Here is a 22,582-nt window from a genome sequence, read left to right as displayed (position 1 = left end):
CTCGTACATGCATGTATAACCTGCTTTGTTCTTAGAGTAGTGTCTGATTTAACATTTACTTACCACTAAAGCTCATGTAAAAAAAAAACTAATTATGGCTGGTCACTTTAAATGTTGCTTAAACAATCACTTCCTGTCTAACTGGGTGGTTTTGGGCCAAAATAAGCTTCATCTACTACTAGAAGTTTGACTACATGAAAATGCCACAACACTAATCCATTCTCACGTTTAGTTTTGGTCCTGGATGCTCATTGGTTAATCAGCTTTCTAGTTATGTGAAAATACACACGATATAGTAACAGCTTTATTTATTTTAAAGCTTTTATTACATTCAGATATTTAAATTAAAATAAATAAATAAATAAACTGCTTTAATTTGGAGCAAGAGATTCAGACTTTATTGCTTATATCACTGTAACTTTACTCACCACTGATTGGTCCAGTTTTTGTTTGCAATATCTAAGATCTGCTCTGGAGCAGGTTATCCGTGTAGCGCAAGTTATCATGTCAAAGAACAGCACCAAAACCAATCCACCTTCTTTTCTCAAACTAAACTCAAATTTACCACTAAAACTGGATTAATGGAACAGGCCACTGTTCAAAAGATCAATGCAGAGCACCCATACCAAAGCCATTGTTAACCTTAGTTGTTATGATAAGTTACTGTTAAAACTATAATATACAGTATAAAAGCGAAAACACACTCAAGGCTGTGCTATATTGTGCTTGATATGACCCTAATATTTATTTCTAAAATATATGTCTCAATTTATCTTGTGTTTGTTCTTTCTCTCTCTCCTTTTGCCAGTATGAAGACGTTGCAGACAAGGATGATCTGATGGGAGAAGAGGATACAGCCAAAAAAGATATCCTTTAAACTGATGTCTAATCACAATCACATAGAATTAGCATGCCAAATGACTTAATTAAATTCAACAAACATACTTGCTTTTGAGTTTGGTTGAGAAAGGCATTTGTTTTCTATACCATTGTTCAAGTTCAAGTTCAAGTTCATTTATTTATATAGCACATTTAAACAGCCGCTAGACAGACCAAAGTGCTTTACAGAACAAGCATATAAAAATAAAAGCAGCAAAAAACAACACAGAAACACCTAAAGAACAACTAAGCTAAGATTAATTTTAAAACAAAGAAACAAATGTAAAATAGTAAAAACAGCCCAAGAAAAGTAATCAATATGCTAACGAGAATAGGTATGTTTTGACCAGAGACTTAAAAACAGAGAGGTTGGGAGCCGTTCTGATCTCTAGAGGCAGGGTGTTCCACAGACGAGGCCCTGCCACCGCAAAAGCACGCTCCCCTCTACGTTTCAGTCTGACACGAGGGACTACCAGCAGCGCCTGGTCGTGGGATCTGAGACTTCTGGACGGAATGTACGGATGAATAAGTTCAGAAAGATAAACCGGTGCTATGTTGTGTAAAGATTTGAAGACAAAGAGAAGGATTTTAAAATCTATTCTCTGCCGAACTGGTAACCAATGTAAAGATCTGAGGATGGGAGAGATATGATCATATTTGCGACAATTATGGATGAGTCTGGCCGCAGCATTTTGGACTAACTGAAGACGGGAAATTTGAGAATCTGAAATACCGCAATATAGTGAGTTGCAATAATCCAGCCGACACGTGATGAAAGCATGAACCGCCATTTCCAGGGTTATTGGAGTGAGAAAGCCTTTGATTTTAGAATAGTAAGCGAAGTTGGTAGAAACCGGAACTGATTACAGATGAGATGTGTTTATCAAACTTTAAAGACTGGTCAACAAGAACACCTAAGTTCCGCACTCCTGTAGATTTAAAGGGAGATAGACTCCCCAAGTCTGGGCATGTGCACTGGGACCTTTCACTCGGGCTAAAAACAATGACCTCGGTCTTATCATCATTAAGAGATAGGAAATTTTGAGCCAGCCATGCCTTCACCTCCTCTAAGCATAGCAGAAGAGAGTTTAATGCTGCAGGATTATTGCGCTTGATTGGAATGTAAATTTGGGTGTCGTCTGTATAAAGGTGAAATGATACACAGTGTTTCCTAAAAATTGTGCCCAGCGGTAGCATGTAGAGAGAAAATAGAGAGGGAGCCAAAATGGAGCCCTGTGGAAGACCACAGCTCAGAGGTGCCATGGAGCTGGAGAAGTTTCCCATCTTTACTAAAAACTTTCTGTCAGAAAGGTAAGACTGGAACCATGACAAGACAGAGCCTTTTATACCCACCCATGTCTCCAGTCTAGCTAACAGAGTAGGGTGGTCAATGGTGTCAAAAGCCGCCGACAGATCTAGGAGAACTAGAACCACAGTGTCTCCAGAGTCAGTAGAGATATAAATGTCATTTAGCACTCGCAGGAGAGCGGACTCAGTGCTGTGGGCAGTCCTAAACCCAGATTGAAAGACCTCATATATACAGTTATTTGACAAAAAGTGTTGGAGTGATTTCTTTAACTGCTTCGCAGGTTTTTTCTCCAAGCCTTCTCTCAAGAGTAGGAACACTATTTTTACTCTTGGACAGAGGGGGGAAGTACTGAACCCTACAGAGCTGGAGGGACCCATACTGATCCCACACGCCGCTCAGAGAGGAGAGTCCAGAGTGAGAGACTATTGCTTTATACCACATTACAGTTAATGCTACCAATACTTGATTTCAACAAATCTATCCCTAAGAATTAAACTTTAGCAAACTCTTCCAGCTTTAGCAAACTCTTCCAGCATTGTATGTGCTATGGACATGAATAATACTTCAGATCATGGTTCACTATTACTTTTCTTAGTTATAAGACAATAACTAGGGGTGTCGTGACATACCGCTATTGACGAAAATCATGGTACTTTAAAAATAAAATATAGTTATCATGATAATTAGGGATGTCGCAATATATCGGTATTGGCGATAACTGTAATATTTAAAATGAATAGTATCACATGAAAATAGATGATGTAAATAATCCAGTGCCAGTATCTGGTTGACATCCTAACGTGCTGTAGGTGGCGGTATTGCACGTTAATGGTTGCCACCTGTCATAAAACACATGCAGACAAGCATGATGCGCTGTGCACAGCTGCTACAGCCGTGTAAAAGCATGTAGTCGGATATGACAGACGAGACACTCTACCGGCACTCCAAGAAAGTTAGCTTACCAGTGTGGCTCAAGTTTTTTGGATTCTGCGAAAGTGACTCGTCAATCTCCCCAGTCTGCAGGACTTGCAGATCAACAGGAAGTGCTAAAGGTGCAAAATCACCAACCTGTTCATCCACCTCTGCCTCTGTTATCTTGTAGATTTGGCCACTGTACAGAGAGTAAGTTGCAATTATTTTGCTATTCCTAAAATCGGAAATGTTACATTTACCTGTTAACTGCTGACACCTCTGTGTTTTATTATATTTTCATCCCTCTGGGCTTTTAGTCCAATTGTGTGCTCATTCGGATAAAAACGTATGGGCTATTTGAAGGTATGTTTACTTCAAATATCTTTTGAGAGCAGTGTCTATTTTACCCAAAATAAGATGTTCCATAAAGGCTTTATGATTCCTGTTCACACAGATCTGCGGAAACTATTAAAAACGCTGTATTATACATGCCAGACAAGTAATTGGCGATGCCACTTTGTAAAGAAAGCGTATGCACCTGCGCACATACGCATTCAAACACGCATGCCTAGTGGCGGTTCTAGGGGGGGGCCCGGGGGGGGCCTGTGCCCCCGTGTCACCAAGCTTGGCCCCTCCTCTGGCCCCCCTAAATTTGGAATCGTAAAATCACACCAAACAACTGCGCATTTATTCAGTTGCGGCGCCTTCATCTAGGCTACACTGCAGCACGACGTATATTCACATCAAATGTTAAAGGTGCTGTAAGCGATGCCACGCGTTTTTTAGGCCAAAACATTTTTTGTCACATACAGCAAACATCTCCTCACTATCCGCTAGCTGCCTGTCCCCTAAACACACTGTAAAAAACCGCGGTCTCTGTAGACACCACAGGCTCCACAAACGGCAACAAAAACAAACTGGGCTCACCTGCACCACGAAACACAACAAACAGTGCTCCAGCCAATCACCGACAAGAAGTATTTGAGGCCGACACACGACCAAAGAGACGACGTTCCGATGAACAAATTGCAAAGAAGAGGGACAAGGATAAGGGACAAGGATAAGGAACGCGCGAAATACCGAATTTACATCGGAAAAAACTTCGAAAGGTGGCGAGAACTCCGCCGGCAGAAGGGCTTCCAGTCCGACATTCAGTTGCTCTGTTTTTGCAGAACAGGTAAATCCATATTTCTTTCTAAACTGACGTTCATGTTCGCCAAACCAACACAAGGATGTAATTAGCTAGAACTATGCAGTCAGCGTTAACTTTGGTGAATACAACATATAACGTTATGTTTCTAACAGCTAGCGATCAATCTCTATTGTAAATGATCAAGCAAATTCACAGTAGGGCGACAATTTGTGTGAATGATTGTTTTCATCCACTCTTTGTTATGAATTTGAATGTTCATTTATAGGCTGTTGACAACTTTGACTAAATTTGTTTACGACGACGCCGTTGTTTATGCTGACTGGGAAACGCGAAGCTACGTTATCTTGCTATTATTGCGTCCTTGTATGGGAGCTATAGGCCTAGTTATAGCTTCAGGTGGCGAAACGATTTTAAAATAATGTTTATCTTTTTCTGCATTCTGTTCTGCAATATATAAAACCCTTTATCTAACTTGGCGACATTACATATTGAATGAAGTATTCAATGTAAACTTGTAAACAATGTAAACTCAGTAAAACTTAACTTTGTTTGTAGTGACTAGACTTTCCTTTATGCCGGAAGGGAGGGGAGGAGGGAGGAGACGGGATGAAGAGGAGGGAGGGTCTAGCTAGCCTCCGTTTTGTTTGACAACAATTCGAATGTCAACAAGAAGTTACGACTCCCAGCATCGCTTACAGCACCTTTAACGCAGAGGAACGTGACACTGCAGTTCACAAAAGTTCATTATTTGCATGTGCTTTAAAGCCTTGCCGGTTAAACATGTCATTCGACGCGTACTAAAAGCCTGTTACTGGACTAAGTTATCTTTTGAGTCTTATATTGCGCTAATACTGTCAAATACAGACATTGTTTACATAAACAAAGTTGGTTATGTCTAAAGTGAAAGCAAACAGAGAAAATTAATTAAAATCTGCTTGTCATATGCGTGTATATTAGACGCGTCGCGTGCAGTTCTTAAAGAGACAGTAGCCCTAATAATAAACACGCTGCCGCTTGTCCTTAAAGAGATAGTTCACCCAAAACCAAACAGTTGCTGGTCCCCATTGACTTCCATACATAGTAGGAAAAAAAAATACTATGGAAGTCACAGGGGTACATCAACTGTTGTGGTTACTCACATTCTTTCAAATAACGTTTATTTTCAACAGAAGAAAGACACTTATTCGGGTTTAAAACAACTTAAGAGAGTAAATATTACTTTTTTGGGGGAGAACTATAGCCTGGTAATACCAGACTCTGCTACTTCACTTTGCTTCGTATACAGAGTCTGGCATAGCATAATAGAGAAGTGTTTTCTCTCGCGCGGGGGGGCGCTTGTCTGAAGTCTAAAATCATTGGTTACCCGTAAGCCAATCACATAACGTTTGGTTATGGCGTGTGTTATGCGCATGCTCAGCCGCATCTAACTTCCACTGTAAACGCATGTATGATGCAAAAACTAAACCATCGAGCGAAATACCGGAGTGAACATGGCTGTGAATGACTTTTGCAGATTATGTGAAGTAAATCTACGCATCCACGGTACAATCAGCGTCTAAGTCACGGCTCTCAGCCCGCCCTCTGTTCGTTGATTGGCCCGGCTGTTTTCAGGCCGGTGGAAAACTGAAAGATAGGCTGCTATCTCAGACTGACTACAGGAGCGAAATGAAATTAGCGGAAGTAGGAAGTCTGACGTAGTCAGGCTAGGAGAACTATCCCTTTAATGTTAATAAAACAACAAAACACACAGAGGAAATCATTCACTGCTCTTGACTGAGAACTTTAAGTCTGTTGTATTTTATTTTCATATTTGTTCATTTAATTACTTTCTCATACTGTTAAATACACCTATAGCTGAAAAAATAAAGCAGTTTATTTCATTTGTATATTAAAAGTTGTGTATGTGTAATATGTATCTCTGTTCTTAATTTTTAATAACAAAGAAAATAATGACAAAGATTTTTATCTTCGCCTTTGGCCTAAATGTCTGCCATTCTTTTTTATTTTATATTTTGTTACCTATAAGGCTTTGTTTTTAAAATAGGGAAATTAGGTTGGCTGTAATGCTCAGTCACTTGCAAAATAGTAAAACCAACATGAAAAAAGAATCGTGATAAAATCGTGATTTTCTTAAAAAAAAAAAAAATTGTGATATGATATTATTGCCATATCGCCCACCCCAGGTGTAAAAAAGTGACTAGATGTGCTTAGATGCTAAAAATGTGTTATTATTGATCATTATATCACACTACAATTAAACATAATGAAACATTCATTTGAATTGAAATTGTTTTATTAGCTTAGCTAATATAATTTATTAGCTTTTTCTAGAGATTGCAGTCATACATGACATGGTGAAAAATGACTTGAAATAATACTGAAAATAGGTTAAGATGAATGTTAAAGGTGTGCCCCCTAAAAGCACAAGTGGCCCCTGCCTTGCCCCCCCAGTTACTGTGGTCTAGAACCGCCACTGCTATAGACTAAACACGTAATAATACACATGTGCATGCCATAACCATAAGAGGCATTTTTACAGATTTAAGTTTTTGAAGTTTACACAGAGATGATAACGGTATCGTTTTCATAGCTCATTTTCAAACACTTGCATTTTGAAACCTATTTTGGCAGCCTAAATGAACGGCCAGAACGCATTACAAGTTTTCTGTTTTCAGTTGAAAAAGGTGTTGTTCTGTTTTCAGTTGAAAAAGGTGTTGTGCAAGCAAGTACTAAGTACTTAGTACTCAGTTAGTAACTAATGATTTTTACAACAGAAATTAATAAATTAAAACTTACTTAAGCTGGACAATGACTTTATTCTAGAGCTGCTGTATAGCCAAAACAAACTTTGTTGCATTAATTTCCTATTATCACTGTGACGCTGCTTTGAAACAATCTGTATTGCGCAGAAAGTACACAAGTGAGCTCATAGGAATAATAAAACAGGAAATCCCCAATATGGACAAACCATCCAGCCATCACTGTAGTTGAATAAAATGCAGATAGAGACATTTTGACTGATTAAACATGAAGAGAATTAACACCATTGTGATGGCATATGGTTTATCCGTGTTCTTCAAGCCATCTTGAAGAAGTTTGTTTATAATGCAATGCCAATCGACATAGCCTTTATCACTGTATAGAATACTATAAAATAATGTAATCTCTGCCTCATTCTGTGATTAAAAGCCACATCAGTTCACAGAAGTTATTTCAATCTGGTTGTCATTAAGTGTAATTGTTCCTTTTTTATGCAATGGTGTGATTCTTAAAAAAAAAATGTTTTTAATGTGTGTGTGTGTATGTATATATATATATATATATATATATATATATATATATATATATATATATATAAAATAAACAACAAACAAACAACAAACAAACAAAGTAAAAATGAATTTAACCAATAGCATTATTATTATTAAATTTTTTTCAAGATTTCTATAGATATTGTGATCTCGTTATCGTGAATTCTTTTGGCCCCAATAATAGTGTACTGAAAAGTCTGATATTGTGACAGCCAACTCCAATGAAAAAAATCCAATAGACTTACATTAAGCCATATAATAGAGACAGAAATATTATAGTAACATTCTAATGAGCAGTTCCACCAGGATTTCATGGGACTTTTTTCAGATTTTTTTGCTGCCTAAAATAACTGAGTTTACAATATCTGCAGCATGTGTTGTTTTGCTGTGAAAACCCACCAATAATCATGATCCACTAATCTGTAAATAGTTTTTACACATAAACATTTTTGTGCATAATTACTATTTTTGTTACATTTATTACTATAGCAGTATACTTTCTTACTGACCTCTCTCTGTCTCTGTCAGTACCCGTATGAAACTCTCTTCCGCAGTCAGCACTATGCTTTGTTGGATAACGGCTGTCGAGAGTTCCTCTTCTTATCTGACTTCTTCATGGTGGCTGGAAATTCTGCGTTGGATTTGTTCAACAGCATCATGGGAAAAACGCTCAGCATGTTCTTGGTACAGTATCAGAATCTTTGAGGGAAAAACAGGATATTGCTTTTTTACATGGTCTAAAAGTTCCATATTTACACAGTGTTTTGTAGTTTCCTAACAAAAACTACTCTATGTAGTATACTTTTTAAAATAGTTTGTGAAAATGTAGTTTTTTTTTAGTTTTTATTAGACATTCTCTCATTCTATTTTTTCCCCCTCTTTTCTCTATCTGTAGAAGAATCTGTCAACATACTTGTCAGACTGTTATGACAGTATTGCGGTGTTTCTCTGCATTCACATCATTCTGCGCTTCAGAGCCATCACGGCCAAGAGGAACATCCCTGCACTTGACAAGTCAGTCCCTCTGTCATTGCAAACATACAGAATCACTAACACAGACCTGGAAAGAGGACAGTTGTTATTCTTTCTAGTAATGTAACATTCACATTCTGAACAGTTTTAACAGGACAATACAGCTTTGGTGTTACTTTAATATAGTCATATAATCTGTTTGCTAAATCCATGTTATTAGAGACTAAGCACCGTAGGTGCATAGGCACCTATTGTATCCTCCTGCTCTTGAAGTCTATGACTCGCATTTCTTGACACGCTTATATTCTGTTGGCAACGATCACTTTCGCTTGTTTCGCCATAAGTCGCCAGCTCTCCATTAAAAAAATTAATGGAATCATGTCGCATTGTGTCGCTGGCTGTGAACAGGACTTAAGGGCTAGAAACAAAGTTATTTTTCCTCTGATTCCTTGGCTCAAGATTATTGCTCCCTATGACATCATTTTCCATTATGATAATTTTTCTGTCATTTTGAATTTTCCTAAAAATCTTTTTCAAACTTTTCCTGGATGGTTTGGAATTCAAGTTGGTTAGCTAAACCGTTCTCGAATAACTCGCAAACGAATTTGACAAAGAGCATGCCAAAATGAATGTGAGGCCATACCTCCACAATGCTTTAGCGTATTCTGACAAACTTGGTGTGTGTTATGACATCCATGAGCTATGTTACCTGCACAGTTTTGGCGCAGTCCTACTTAGTGGTCAAGATATATGAAAAACAGCTATTTTTGCTTATAACTTCAGAACGGTTTGACCAAAAATCGCAACACACCAAAAATGGGTCTCTTTAGATTTTGTATAGCATATAAGTCGAATGATTCCCATTTTTCCCATATCTGCAATTTTGGATGTCAGATATTTTGAATTCTGTTGTAAAATTCTATATTTTACAAACGCATTGGCGTATGGTTACGAATCGTTAAGTGTCATCGGCACCATGCCCTGAAGGTACTCAACAAGTTTCAGGGCTGCTCCACCTTGTGGTCAAGAATTATAATGAAATTTCAAAACATTATTATTTAATTATACTTTTGCCTATTGTAGTGAATCTAGGGATGGGCATTTTTCAAAAATATTGTATTCGAATATATGGGCTCATGAAAATCTAATATTCGAATATTCGTTTTACATGACGTTTAACGAAAAATATGTTTTATTCATCAAGTTTTTGTCACCATTTCTGAACAAACTTACGATTAGGCAATATACACAACAAGCTTAAGTTATATCTTAAGGTTTTCTTTTAGTTGAAAACATTGAAAAATATGTGCTGCACTGACAGACGTTACAGGGACACAGATATGCGAGGTTTCTAAGAGCTCTTTGTGTTTTCTGTTCTTAAATCTGTCTCCCTCGACGAAACTTAAAGGAAGCTTATGTCTCAATCATGTCATATATGTGGCTGTATTGTGTGCCCGTTGGGCGTTCGTACTAGTCACGTGCAACAAGAAGGATGGAGGTAATAAAAAGTGACTGGCATCTGAGCTACAGTTCTGAGTCCTCTCGTCAATATAAAACATAACATGGCTGCAGAAGTTTAGGAATAAAAGTTTACAGTTACGATGGCACAACTACAGCCGCCGCCATTAAACCTGCATGGAAATCTCTCTGAGAATTGGAAGAGTTGGATTCAGAGATTCGAGGGATAGCTGAGAAATCCGAGAAGGTGTGGTGTGCAACGTTTCTGCATGTAGCAGGGGAAGAGACGGAGAAATAAAGAGAAATTAAAGTATGTAACACGTTTCACTTTGCAGAACAGGAGAAGACAAAATACAAGTGCTGAAAAACAAGTTTAAAGACTTCTCAGGGACCCACAGAAACGATTAGCGCTTATGTCACAGACCTGAGAAATAAAGTGTGAGTTCGGGGATCTGCACGACTTTAATCTCCAGACATTAATTTGTGACAGAATTGTATGTGGCATAAGTCAAGTCAAGTCAAGTCAAGTTTATTTGTATAGCGCTTTTCACAATACAGATTGCATCAAAGCAGCTTCACAGTATTAAATTAAAATAATACAACAAAGTTTGTTTCAAGAGGAATTTATTGATTGATAAAATTAAATTAAATATCCCCAAAATATCCCCAACTGAGCAAGCCAAAGGCAACAGTGGCAAGGAACCGAAAAACTCCATCAAGTGACCTAATGGTGTCCTAAAACTCCATCAGGTGCCTTAATGGAGAAAAAAAAACCTTGGGAGAACCCAGGCTCAGTCGGGGGCCAGTTCTCCTCTGGCATTGGATAGAGGCCGGATTGTAGTTTGAACTGTAGGATTATATGAATGCCTGGCTGAAGAGATGCGACTTTAATCTAGTTTTAAACTGGGAGAGCGAGTCTGAGCAACGAACAGTATCAGGAAGACTATTCCAGAGTTTTGGAGCCAAATGTGAAAATGCTCTCCCTCCTTTGGTGGTTCTGGATATCCTAGGTATGACCAAAAGCCTTGAATTTAGTGATCTCAAAGAGCGCGATGGATTATAGGGCGATAGAAGATCCGTTAAATAGACTGGAGCTAAGCCGTTTAGGGCTTTATAAGTCAGTAGCAATACCTTGTAATTAATACGGAACTTTATAGGTAACCAATGCAGTGATGATAAAATCGGTGTTATATGATCATATTTTCTTGATCTCGTAAGAACTCTAGCGGCGGCATTTTGGACTAACTGTAGCTTGTTTATTGAGGATGCAGGACAACCAGCTAATAAAGCATTACAGTAATCCAGTCTCGAGGTCATGAATGCATGAACTAACTTTTCTGCATCAGAAACTGATAGCATATTACGTAGCTTAGCAATGTTTCTAAGGTGGAAAAAGGCTGTTTTTGTAACATAAGAAATATGATTTTCAAAAGACAGGTTGCAATCGAGTATAACACCCAGGTCTTTTACTGTAGAGGATAAAGTAACAGGACATCCTATGATGTTAAAGTTGTATTGTGCGAGGTTTTGTGGGCGGTTTTTTGAACCGATAAGTATTACCTCTGTCTTGTCTGGATTTAATAAAAGAAAATTACGCGTCATCCAATCTTTTATATCTTTAACACACTCTGTCAATTTGGAAAATGTAGCGTTTTCATCCGGCCGTGATGAAATATATATTTGAGTGTCATCAGCATAACAATGGAAACTAATTCCATGTTTCCTTATAATATTTCCAAGTGGCATCATATATATTGAAAATAACAGAGGGCCTAATACAGATCCCTGCGGCACTCCATAGTTTACTGGAGTTATGATCGATTTTTCTCCATTTAAATAGACAAAATGGTAGCGGTCAGATAGGTATGATTTGAACCAGCTTAGTGCTTGTCCTTGAACACCAGTATAATTTTGTAGTCGATCTAAGAGTATTGTGTGATCTATAGTATCGAACGCAGCACTAAGATCAAGTAAAACTAGTATTGAGATACAGCCTTGGTCAGAAGCTAAAAGTAAATCATTTGTGATTTTAACGAGCGCAGTTTCAGTGCTATGATGCGGTCTGAATCCAGACTGAAACTTTTCATAGATATCATTTTGTTGCAAGAAAGAGCCCAGTTGAGCGGACACCACTTTTTCTAATATTTTAGACATAAATGGAAGATTTGAAATGGGTCTATAATTTGCTAGATTATTATGATCTAATTGTGGTTTCTTAATGAGAGGTTTTATAACTGCCAGTTTAAATGTTCTTGGAACATGACCTAAAGATAAAGACGAGTTAATAATATTGAGGAGAGGCTCTTCCACTACAGATAACACTTCTTTCAGTAGTTTAGTTGGTATAGGATCTAATAAACATGTTGTTGTTTTAGATGAGGTGATAAGTTTATTTAACTCTTTTTGTTCTATAGTTGTAAAGCACTGTAATTGTTCTTTCGGGGTGATAATTGAAGCTGAATTGTAAGGCGCGATTGAAGATTGAACGTTTATAATTGTGGACAATCAATTAAAAGACATAAAAGACAATCAATTAAAAGGCTGACTGCTGAGAAAGGCAGACCTCTCGAGCCATCGACATCTGTAGGGTGTCAGATGAAAGCGCTGAACGACGAGATGGAGCTACACAGAGTCAAAACGGTGAAGCCAAAGAAATTAGATGGTGAATCGGAGCAGAGTGTAATGACAAAAAAGAAATGCAGCAAATGTGGCAACAAGCATTAATATAGAAATTGTCCTGCCTTTGGGAAAACATTTAAGAACTGTCAAAAGAAAAATCACTTCGCTAAAATGTGCACTTCCAAGAGCTATATGAGTCAGGGTAAAATAATCCACACAGTTGAACAGAGTGAGGATATGTTCAAGAGCACGTCAAAATAATAAGAGAAATGTCACAGTTAAACTTGATACTGGTGCTGAATGCAATGTGTTGTTGGAGAATGCATATAAAGCACTAAACATCATTGCACCAGCAATTCTTGGACATGCTGCCTGCCAAAAGCTAGGCATTGTTAAAAGACTGTATCAAGTTGAGAAAAATTACATTCTCAAAGAGTTTGATGATCTGTTTGTAGGATTAGGCTGCTTACCCGGTGAACACCACATTTAAATAAACACAGACATCAGACCAGTTGTACATGCTCCAAGGAACAGTAGCTCCAGTAGCTCTCAGAGATAGAGTCATTGAAGAACTACAAAGAATGGAACATATGGGAGTTATTGCAAAGCAAACTGAGCCTACTGAGTGGGTCAACAGCATGGTGACTGGTCACATCAAACAAAATTTGCATATGCATGGACCCCAGAGCTCTAAATAAAGAAATACAATGAGAGCACTATCAAATGTTAACTGTAGAAGAGATGGTCTCAAGAATGCCAAATGCAAAGTACTTCTCAGTACTTGATGCAAACCAAAGTTTCTGGCAAATCAAGCTGGATCGAGAGAGTTAAAAATTATGCACAATGAACACACCCATTGGACGATATCGCTTTCTTCACTTACCCTTCGGGATCTCTTCAGCATCAGAGTTCTTTCAAAGGTCCATTGCCCAAATGATAGAAGGTCTGGAAGGTGTTGTGAACATCATTGATGACCTATTACTGTGGGGAGACACAGTTGAAGAGTAAGATCAAAGACTGATGCAGTTATTGAGAAGAGCAAGGTAAAATAATCTGAAATTAAACCGAAACAAATGCAAAATCAGAATGAAAGAACTCAAATACATTGGGCACATCCTCAATGCTCAGGGACTAAAGACAGATGAAGAAAATATTAAAGCAGTAATTCAGCAACCAACACCAGAGGGCAAACTGGAGCTGCAGAAATTTCTTGGGGTGGTTCAATATTTGGCAAAATGTATCCCCAACTTGTTTGATATCAGTGCACCTTTGATAAAATTGCTGAAGAAAGAGACAGTATGGCACTGGGAAGATGCTCAGAAGAGAAGTTTTGAAAAATAAACAGATAATTGCTCACAGTCCAATACAATGATGAATTTCTGTGATGTCAGCAAGCGGCTAACACTGTCGGTGGACGCAAGCTCTGAAGGGATTGGAGCGGCGATCTTACAAGAAGGAAGGCCAGTGGCCTATGGGTCTAGAGCCCTGAGTGACTGTCAGCACAGATACACACAAATAGAGAAAGAGCTGCTTGCCATTGTATATGGCTGTGAGAAATTCCACCAGTATGTGTATGGAAAATAAATCACAATTGAAAGTGACCACAAACAAGTCAAGTCAAGTCACCTTTATTTATATAGCGCTTTTTACAATACAGATTGTATCGAAGCAGCTTCACAGTGATAGCATGAAAATAATACAACAAAGTTTGTTTCTAGAAGAAAATTGGCGTCATCGTCCACCTTAAGTAAGGCAGATCAATAATATTGTTGAATATTAAATGTCCCCAACTAAGCAAGCCAAAAGCCAAGGCAACAGTGGCAAGGAACCAAAACTCCATCAGGTGACAGAATGGAGAAAAAAACCTTGGGAGAAACAAAACAAACAGTTAGAAAGCATCTTCAGAAAGCCGTTACATCAAGCTCCGTTGAGACTTCAGAGATTGCTTCCACGTCTGCAGAGGTACAATCTCAATGTAACGTACAAACCTGGGAAAGAATTACATATGGCTGATACTCTGAGCCGTGCTTATCTGATAGAGCAAAAAGAGGATCTGTTGGGAGAAGAACTAGAGATGAATTGGGTGACATCACAACTTCCTATTTCTGAGAAAAAGCTGGAAGTTTTCAAGAGAGCTACAGCAGATGATGCAGAGATTCAAGCATTAAAGAACGCTGTCAGTGATGGCTGATCGAAAGAGAGATTGGCGCTACCAAGATCAATTCAACCTTACTGGACGTTCAGAGAGGAAATCATCTATGTTCATGGTCTATTATTCAAGGCCAATAAGCTCATTGTTCAACAGCAGCTTAGACAAGAAATGCTCAGCAAAAGTCTCACCTCGGAATCATGAAGTGCAAAACAAGAGGCAGAGACATTATGTATTGGCCAATTTGTCTGCACATATTAAAGAGACAGTCTCTAAATGTGGGGTTTGCAACGATAACAAAAACAACAACCAGAGAGAGCCACTGCTGCCACACGCATTACCTGGACGACCATGGGAGAAGATTGGGACAGACATTTTTTTATCATAAAGGGTTTGCATTACTGTTGTGTGTGGATTACTTTTCAAAATATCCAGAGATTAGAAAGCTCATTGACACTACAAGCCGAGGAGTGATCCTGGAGATGAAGTCTTTTGCAAGGCACAGGATTCCAGATGTTGTAGTATCTGACAACGGACCTCAATATGCTAGTGCTGAGTTTGCTATCCTTGCTGAGAAGTGGGACTTCAAGCATATAAAATTCAGTCCTGGTTACGTACGATCTAATGGTCAAACATAAAGGACTGTGCAAACTATAAAGAATCTGTTGAATAAATCACAAAGTAACAACAGTGATGCATATGTTGCACTGCGTGAGTATCGCAGCACACCAAGAAGGGATTGACTTGTCTCCTGCACAGCTGTTGATGGGGCGACGTCTCAAGACAAAGTTGCCAACGTCATCTGCACTGCTAGCATCCAATGTCATGAAAGAAGTGCAAAGAAAGCTCAAAGAATGACAAAGAAAGCAAAAGTTATATTATGACAGGCAGACAAACTCTTACTGGATCTGCAACCTGGAGAGAGGATCAGAATGCAGAAAGAACAGTCTTGGCAACCTGCTGTAGTCCAAAGGAAACAAGAGCATCCAAGATCCTTTGTGGTCAGAGTACCAGATGAAAACCTGTTCAGGAGGAATCGCAAACATCTAAGGAAAACAAAAGAGACCCATAAGTCAGTATTTGACAAGGGCATCGTCATGGAAACAAGTGGTCTGTAGGAGGTAGAACAGTTACAGAAAAATGTTTCTGATACTCACGACAAGGAAGTACCCGAGTCTCACATTGATGATAACTCTCATTATGACCAAAGGTAATCATACCGTACCAGATATGGAAGATTAGTGAGAATGCCTGTGAGATACAGAGACTGAAGCTCCTTTCACACAGATATTCCGGAAAATACACGGATAAAGTGACCCGGGATTTGACCCGGGTTCGTTTGATTTTGGTTCATTCACACTGCCAGTGATTTTCCGTAATCAGAGCGTGCGTTCACACACAACCCGTAAAAATTCCATAAGTACACGTGACATCGATGTGACTTGTAATGTCTCCGCAGCGTCTTAAGTTTGCTTATGAGCTGCAAACCACGCTTGTGCATTTTTTTTTCTCTGATTCGATCATAAACTTGCGCATTACGTACCGTTTCACAGCTGGCGAACGATCCCGGCTTCAGCGTCATCACTACAACTGTTTATGATTTTTTTTGTTATATGCAAATGAAAAGAATAACAAAAAGCTAAAAGAAGAGGGATGTAATTTATGTGGATGTATTGTGTTGGGCATCCGTAGTAGTCACGTGCAACAAGAATGAAGAGTCCTCTCGTCAATATAAAACAACAATTTTTCTATCAGATAAGTTATCTTCTCAGCTCACTCGGGGTACAGTAACGCTTACCTGTCGTGAATGCAGAGATGGGCTGTCTTTTCTCATTCGACTGGTGTTTGGATTTCATGTGATTTTGTCATTGTGGTGGTGATATTATGATAACTCCGTTTCATTAATTCATTTGATCAAAAGTAATTACATTTTGTAAGATCGTTTTCATTAAACTAATTCAAAGCATTATGTGATCAAATACTATTCTATACTATACTATTCTCAGTAGTAACTGAGTTATGGTCTGGCAAAGCTTCATTAATAACTCATTTCCAAAGGGGCGTCACCAACCGGACGTCGCTCAAATGCCTCTGGGCACAATTGGATAGACCTAAAACCAATCAGAGCGATCTTCATCGTGTAAAGCCATATGCTGCGTCCCAATTCACCTAAGTTACACTACGCCATAAAAGTATGTACTCTTTTTTGTGAAGAAAAGGTATTTTACTTTTGAATGTGTAGCAAAAAAGTAGGCAAGCTTTGGGACATACTACTTCGTCATCTTTATCGGACGGATCTGTCGCGTGCATCCTGTCACGTAAACTGCCCTGTCAATCATCTTGTCACAGTTAAAATCATCTATTAAATCTAATTTCATTTCCGTTTCGGAGAGAAATGTAGTAGCACGTTCATCTGCCAGTGGGTCTTTCATGGAGACTAGTGTTGTCACGATACCAACATTTTTGTTTCGATACCGATACCAAGTCAAGTATTGCGATTTCGATACTTTTCCTGAAAAGGGAGAAACACTCTCAAATATCATTGCTGTGCTTTATTTTAAAACCGGGACAACATTCTAATCATATAACACACTAATAAATGAACATATGAACAGCAGATATATTAAACATTTGAACAAAATATGAAATATGAAATATAAAAAATAAATTAGAGCAATGACATTCAAGGAAAAAAAAAAGATAAATTTAGCAGCATTATCTCATTTATCATAAGAAACATAAGAGCTTTATCTTGATTCTGAACTTTGAATAAAAATATGAACAGCGATTATATTAAACAATGTTTAATATTGGTAACATATGATAAGCCTCATTGGTGATATATTTGACATGTGGGGAGAGAGTTGTGGAAGGCCTATACTTCATGTTAAACATAAATATATAGCAGCAAAGACAACAATAGGCTACAGAATAATTCGTTCTGTATTGAGAGGTGCAATATTTGAAAATTGATAATATTTTTTTAAATTACATTTATATTGTATTTATGTCAAAACTTTCAAACATCAAAAATGTCATTTATTAATATGTATTCGTGTCAAAATGACATAGAAACATCTTTTCCTATTCTATTTTGCCTGGAAACGCTTCCAACAGGCTTGCGTGTCGCGTGAAAAATAGGCGTCGGTTCTATTTCTAGCATACACGCGTTTTCCGCGCGTCTCGAGCTGCGCCCAGACGCGTGTGTCACGCAGGCAGTTAACATGGGAGCCGAAATAAAAAAGGACACGACACGCAGACAGTGTGTCGCCGGCCTTACAAATCTGGAACGTGGTCATTCTTAGAAGTATGATACTAATAAATTAAGGAATTGTGACGTTTTTCATTTCCTATTTACTTTTGAAGTATCGGTGCACCGTGCAACAGAGCAAGGTAGGCAACGTACTTCCATATGTCACTCCTCGCGTCATCTTTTTCTACGAGTCGTGGACCACTTGTGCTCGCACATGCAGCCATCTCACTGTAGTGTTTTGTCACATGACACTGACAGCGGCAGGTTCTTTGCTGCGTGCGTCAGGAAAAAAACACAGACGTCCATAGGGAGGCGTTTTAAAAAAAAAAAAAAGTTAAGTATCGATACTGATAAATTTAGGTATCGTGACGTTTTTAATTTCCGAGTATCGCGATACTTTTGAAGTATCGGTACACCGTGCAACACTAATGGAGACTGTCCTCATGTGTTTGCAATTTTAATATAATAATGCATTTAAAAGTTGCTGCGCTTCACCAACGGACGTCGCTCAAATGCCTCTGGGCGCAATTGGATAGACCTAAAATCAATCAGAGCGATCGTCATCGTGTAAAGCCCGCCCCAACGTTTCTGATTGGTGCTGCGATTTCGACGGATTAGAAATGGGCTTGAATGAGCTCTTTGCCAGACTACTTGCAGAGCAAATCTAAATTTGCCGGAAGTTGTCTGGGTTTTCCCAGGCTAATCAAATACAATAAACTTGTTAAACGCACTCCACAGCGCCACCCAGTGCATTTAATTATAACTGCAAGTTTTAGTGCTTGAGATTTATCATAAATTCACTGCATTTACGGCCAGCAAACCAACTTAGTAAAAATTTAATAGTATTTTTATTTATATAAAATATTTGACTATTCGTGCACACCCCTAAATTAAACTGGTCTTAATAGATTCCGTGGGTCATGCCAAGAACATAGATACCAATTTTGCCATAGTTGGCCGAACTTCCTGTCCGCCATTTTGATCTTCTTTAACCCTTAATCAGTGTTCAAGTAGGGTTTACGTTTTTGGTGTTTGGGGTCAGATAGACTTTTACAGAGCGATTGCATAAGGAAATAAAAAAAAATTACATGGCAAACTTTATATCTTTTTTTTTTCTTTTTTTTTCTTCTCAACTACACATTGCTGTGTTTTTGTGGATATTTAGTAGTATTTTTACCTATTTACTGCACAATTACTTCACTACGCCATAAAGTGGCTGATGAAAAATATTTTTTTTCCGTGAAAAAATCACTTAAATGATGATCTTAATTAAATCTAAATAGTTTTTGGACATTGCTGTATGTGTTACTAGGGATAGAATACGTCATCTGCAGGTTTGTGGAAAAACTTTAGGAATTATAGTTAAAGAAAGAAAGTGCAATGACCACATATATCCAATAGAGGTCCATAGGGACTAATTTCATTTTCACTTCATTTTTCTTGATGCTTCAACTTCTCCTCACAACTTTATGATATATATATTTCTCACAACTTTATGATATAAAATTGGTATTATTTTAAAGCTTAGAATCTCAGCTTTTTAATACATCCTAGCACTTTGATAAACTCTTAATGACTGCTGAGTAGTCCCTTTAAAACGGATTGTACCGCCCGCAGGCGACACCTAGCTGCGAAAAAAATTATAATACATTTTTTTTTTTAAACTACTACATAGATCAACTCAAAACAGGTGTCATTTGAAAGCTTAGAGTCTGAAGTTTACAGTGAATGTAGCCAATTTGATTAACTCCTAAGTAGTGATACTCCTAGAGATATTTGCTGATAAATAGAATTTCTTTTTCATAATCTTTAAAATATATATTTTTTTACTATGTACTGCAATGTGTCAAAAACATCATACAGCTCATGGAAACATTCACAGATCGTTGAAAATGGCACATAATTTTATACAGCATATTATTACAATTAAAATTAGCCCAAAATGAACATAATCTATTGTGTTTATCACAAGATATTCCTCATGGAGTAACAATTTAAAAAATGCCCATTAGGTGGTGTCAAGGACTGAACAAAAATGCTATCTTGGTTCTTTATGCGGATCTTCTGTCAGATAACATCTCCAAAATGTTAAATACCCTTTGACTAGTAACCAAAAGTCCAAATCAAAGTCTCTGCTGCACCAATTTAACTGATATAAATACTAGTGTAGAACATTGCATAGAAACCGTGTCTATTCCTCGTTTAGTGAGATCAAATAGTAAATCTACTGCAGGATCTAGGAAAAATCTAATTGTTATTAAAACAGAAAATGTTGCTATTGGTAAACAAAAACTATTTCTAAAGCTAGGTCTTCTAAACATTAGATCACTCACACCTAAGGCAGTTATTGTAAATGAAATAGTCACAGATAATAGCTTCGATGTACTTTGCCTTACTGAAACCTGGCTTAAAAACCAAATGATTATTTCGGTATTAATGAGTCTACTCCTCCTGGATACTGTTATAAGCATGAGCCCCGTCTGATTGGTCGTGGCGGAGGTGTTGCAACCATTTATAAAGATATTCTAAATGTTACTCAGAAAACGGGTTATACGTTTATTTCATTTGAAGTACTTGTACTAAATGTTACGCTCTTAGATGTTAGAAAAACATCCCTATTATCTCTAGCCTTGGCTACCGTATATAGACCGCCAGGGCCTTACGCTGATTTCCTAAAAGAGTTTGCAGATTTTCTCTCAGACCTATTAGTCAATGTCGATAAAGCATTAATTGTTGGAGATTTTAACATACACGTAGATAATCCAAATGATGCGTTAGGAGCTGCGTTTACAGATTTATTAAATTAATTTGGGGTCAAGCAAAACGTCAACGGACCAACACATCGTCTTAATCATACACTCGATTTAATTATATCACATGGAACCGAGCCAACCGATATAGTTATCATTCCACAAAGTGATGATGTCACTGACCACTACATGGTAACTTGCATATTACGTACTGCTGTAATATGTCATGCGGCGCCGCGTTATCAACCAGGCAGAACAATCCTCCCATCCACCATAGATAATTTCTCAAATTGCTTATCTAATCTGTCTCAGCTGCTGCCTGAACCCAAACAAACAGATGAACTAGAAGAACTAACTAGCACTATGAGCACCATTCTCTCTAGAACATTGGATGTGGTTGCACCTATTAAATTAAAAAAGGTCAGAGAGAAAAATAAAGCACCATGGTATAACAATACTACGCATGTTTTAAAGAGAGAAACCCGTATTTTAGAGCGTAAATGGAAACAAACTAATTTAGAGGTCTTTAGAATCGCGTGGAAAGACAGTATGTCACGTTATAAAAAGGCCCTAAAAGCGGCCAGGGCTGAGCACCTCCGCAAACTAATAGAAAAAAACCAAAACAATCCAAGGTTTTTATTTAACACCGTGGCTAGACTAACAAATAAACAGATGTCACCCGAACAAAATATCCCGTTACAGTTCAGTAGTAATGATTTCATGAACTTCTTCACTGAGAAAATAGAAAGCATCAGAACCACAATTGTAAACGTTCAATCTTCAATCGCGCCTTATAATTCAGCTTCAATTATCACCCCGCAAGAACAATTACAGTGCTTTACAACTATAGAACAAAAAGAGTTAAATAAACTTATCACTTCATCTAAAACAACAACATGTTTATTAGATCCTATACCAACTAAACTACTGAAAGAAGTGTTACCTGTAGTGGAAGAGCCTCTCCTTAATATTATTAACTCGTCTTTATCTTTAGGTCATGTTCCAAGAACATTTAAACTGGCAGTTATAAAACCTCTCATTAAGAAACCACAATTAGATCATAATAATCTAGCAAATTATAGACCCATTTCAAATCTTCCATTTATGTCTAAAATATTAGAAAAAGTGGTGTCTGCTCAACTGGGCTCTTTCTTGCAACAAAATGATATCTATGAAAAGTTTCAGTCTGGATTCAGACCGCATCATAGCACTGAAACTGCGCTCGTTAAAATCACAAATGATTTACTTTTAGCTTCTGACCAAGGCTGTATCTCAATACTAGTTTTACTTGATCTTAGTGCTGCGTTCGATACTATAGATCATACATTACTCTTAGATCGACTACAAAATTATACTGGTGTTCAAGGACAAGCACTAAGCTGGTTCAAATCATACCTATCTGACCGCTACCATTTTGTCTATTTAAATGGAGAAAAATCGATCATAACTCCAGTAAACTATGGAGTGCCGCAGGGATCTGTATTAGGCCCTCTGTTATTTTCCATATATATGATGCCACTTGGAAATATTATAAGGAAACATGGAATTAGTTTCCATTGTTATGCTGATGACACTCAAATATATATTTCATCACGGCCGGATGAAAACGCTAAATTTTCCAAATTGACAGAGTGTGTTAAAGATATAAAAGATTGGATGACGCGTAATTTTCTATTATTAAATCCAGACAAGACAGAGGTAATACTTATCGGTTCAAAAAAACGCCCACAAAACCTTGCACAATACAACTTTAACATCATAGGATGTCCTGTTACTTTATCCTCTACAGTAAAAGACCTGGGTGTTATACTCGATTG

At 37.8% G+C, this 22,582-nt stretch overlaps 1 protein-coding gene across 1 annotated transcript in view; it reads left to right on the top strand.

Annotated features, from left to right (window-relative positions):
- The window catches only part of vps52 (VPS52 subunit of GARP complex), a 57,436-nt gene that overhangs the window by 20,845 nt on the left and 14,009 nt on the right, over nucleotides 1-22,582 (top strand). The window contains exons 10-13 of the mRNA XM_082186722.1: nucleotides 809-866; nucleotides 2,469-2,602; nucleotides 8,093-8,248; nucleotides 8,460-8,578. Coding sequence (XP_082042848.1) covers nucleotides 809-866; nucleotides 2,469-2,602; nucleotides 8,093-8,248; nucleotides 8,460-8,578 — 467 coding nt within the window. The remainder of the gene's footprint in view (nucleotides 1-808; nucleotides 867-2,468; nucleotides 2,603-8,092; nucleotides 8,249-8,459; nucleotides 8,579-22,582) is intronic.

The sequence above is a fragment of the Leuciscus leuciscus genome (genome assembly GCF_965113295.1).
Source record: "Leuciscus leuciscus genome assembly, chromosome: 12".
In the NCBI taxonomy this organism is placed as follows: Eukaryota; Metazoa; Chordata; class Actinopteri; order Cypriniformes; family Leuciscidae; genus Leuciscus; species Leuciscus leuciscus.
Note: the sequence above shows the minus strand (reverse complement) of the source record. Positions and strands in the feature narration are given on the sequence as shown.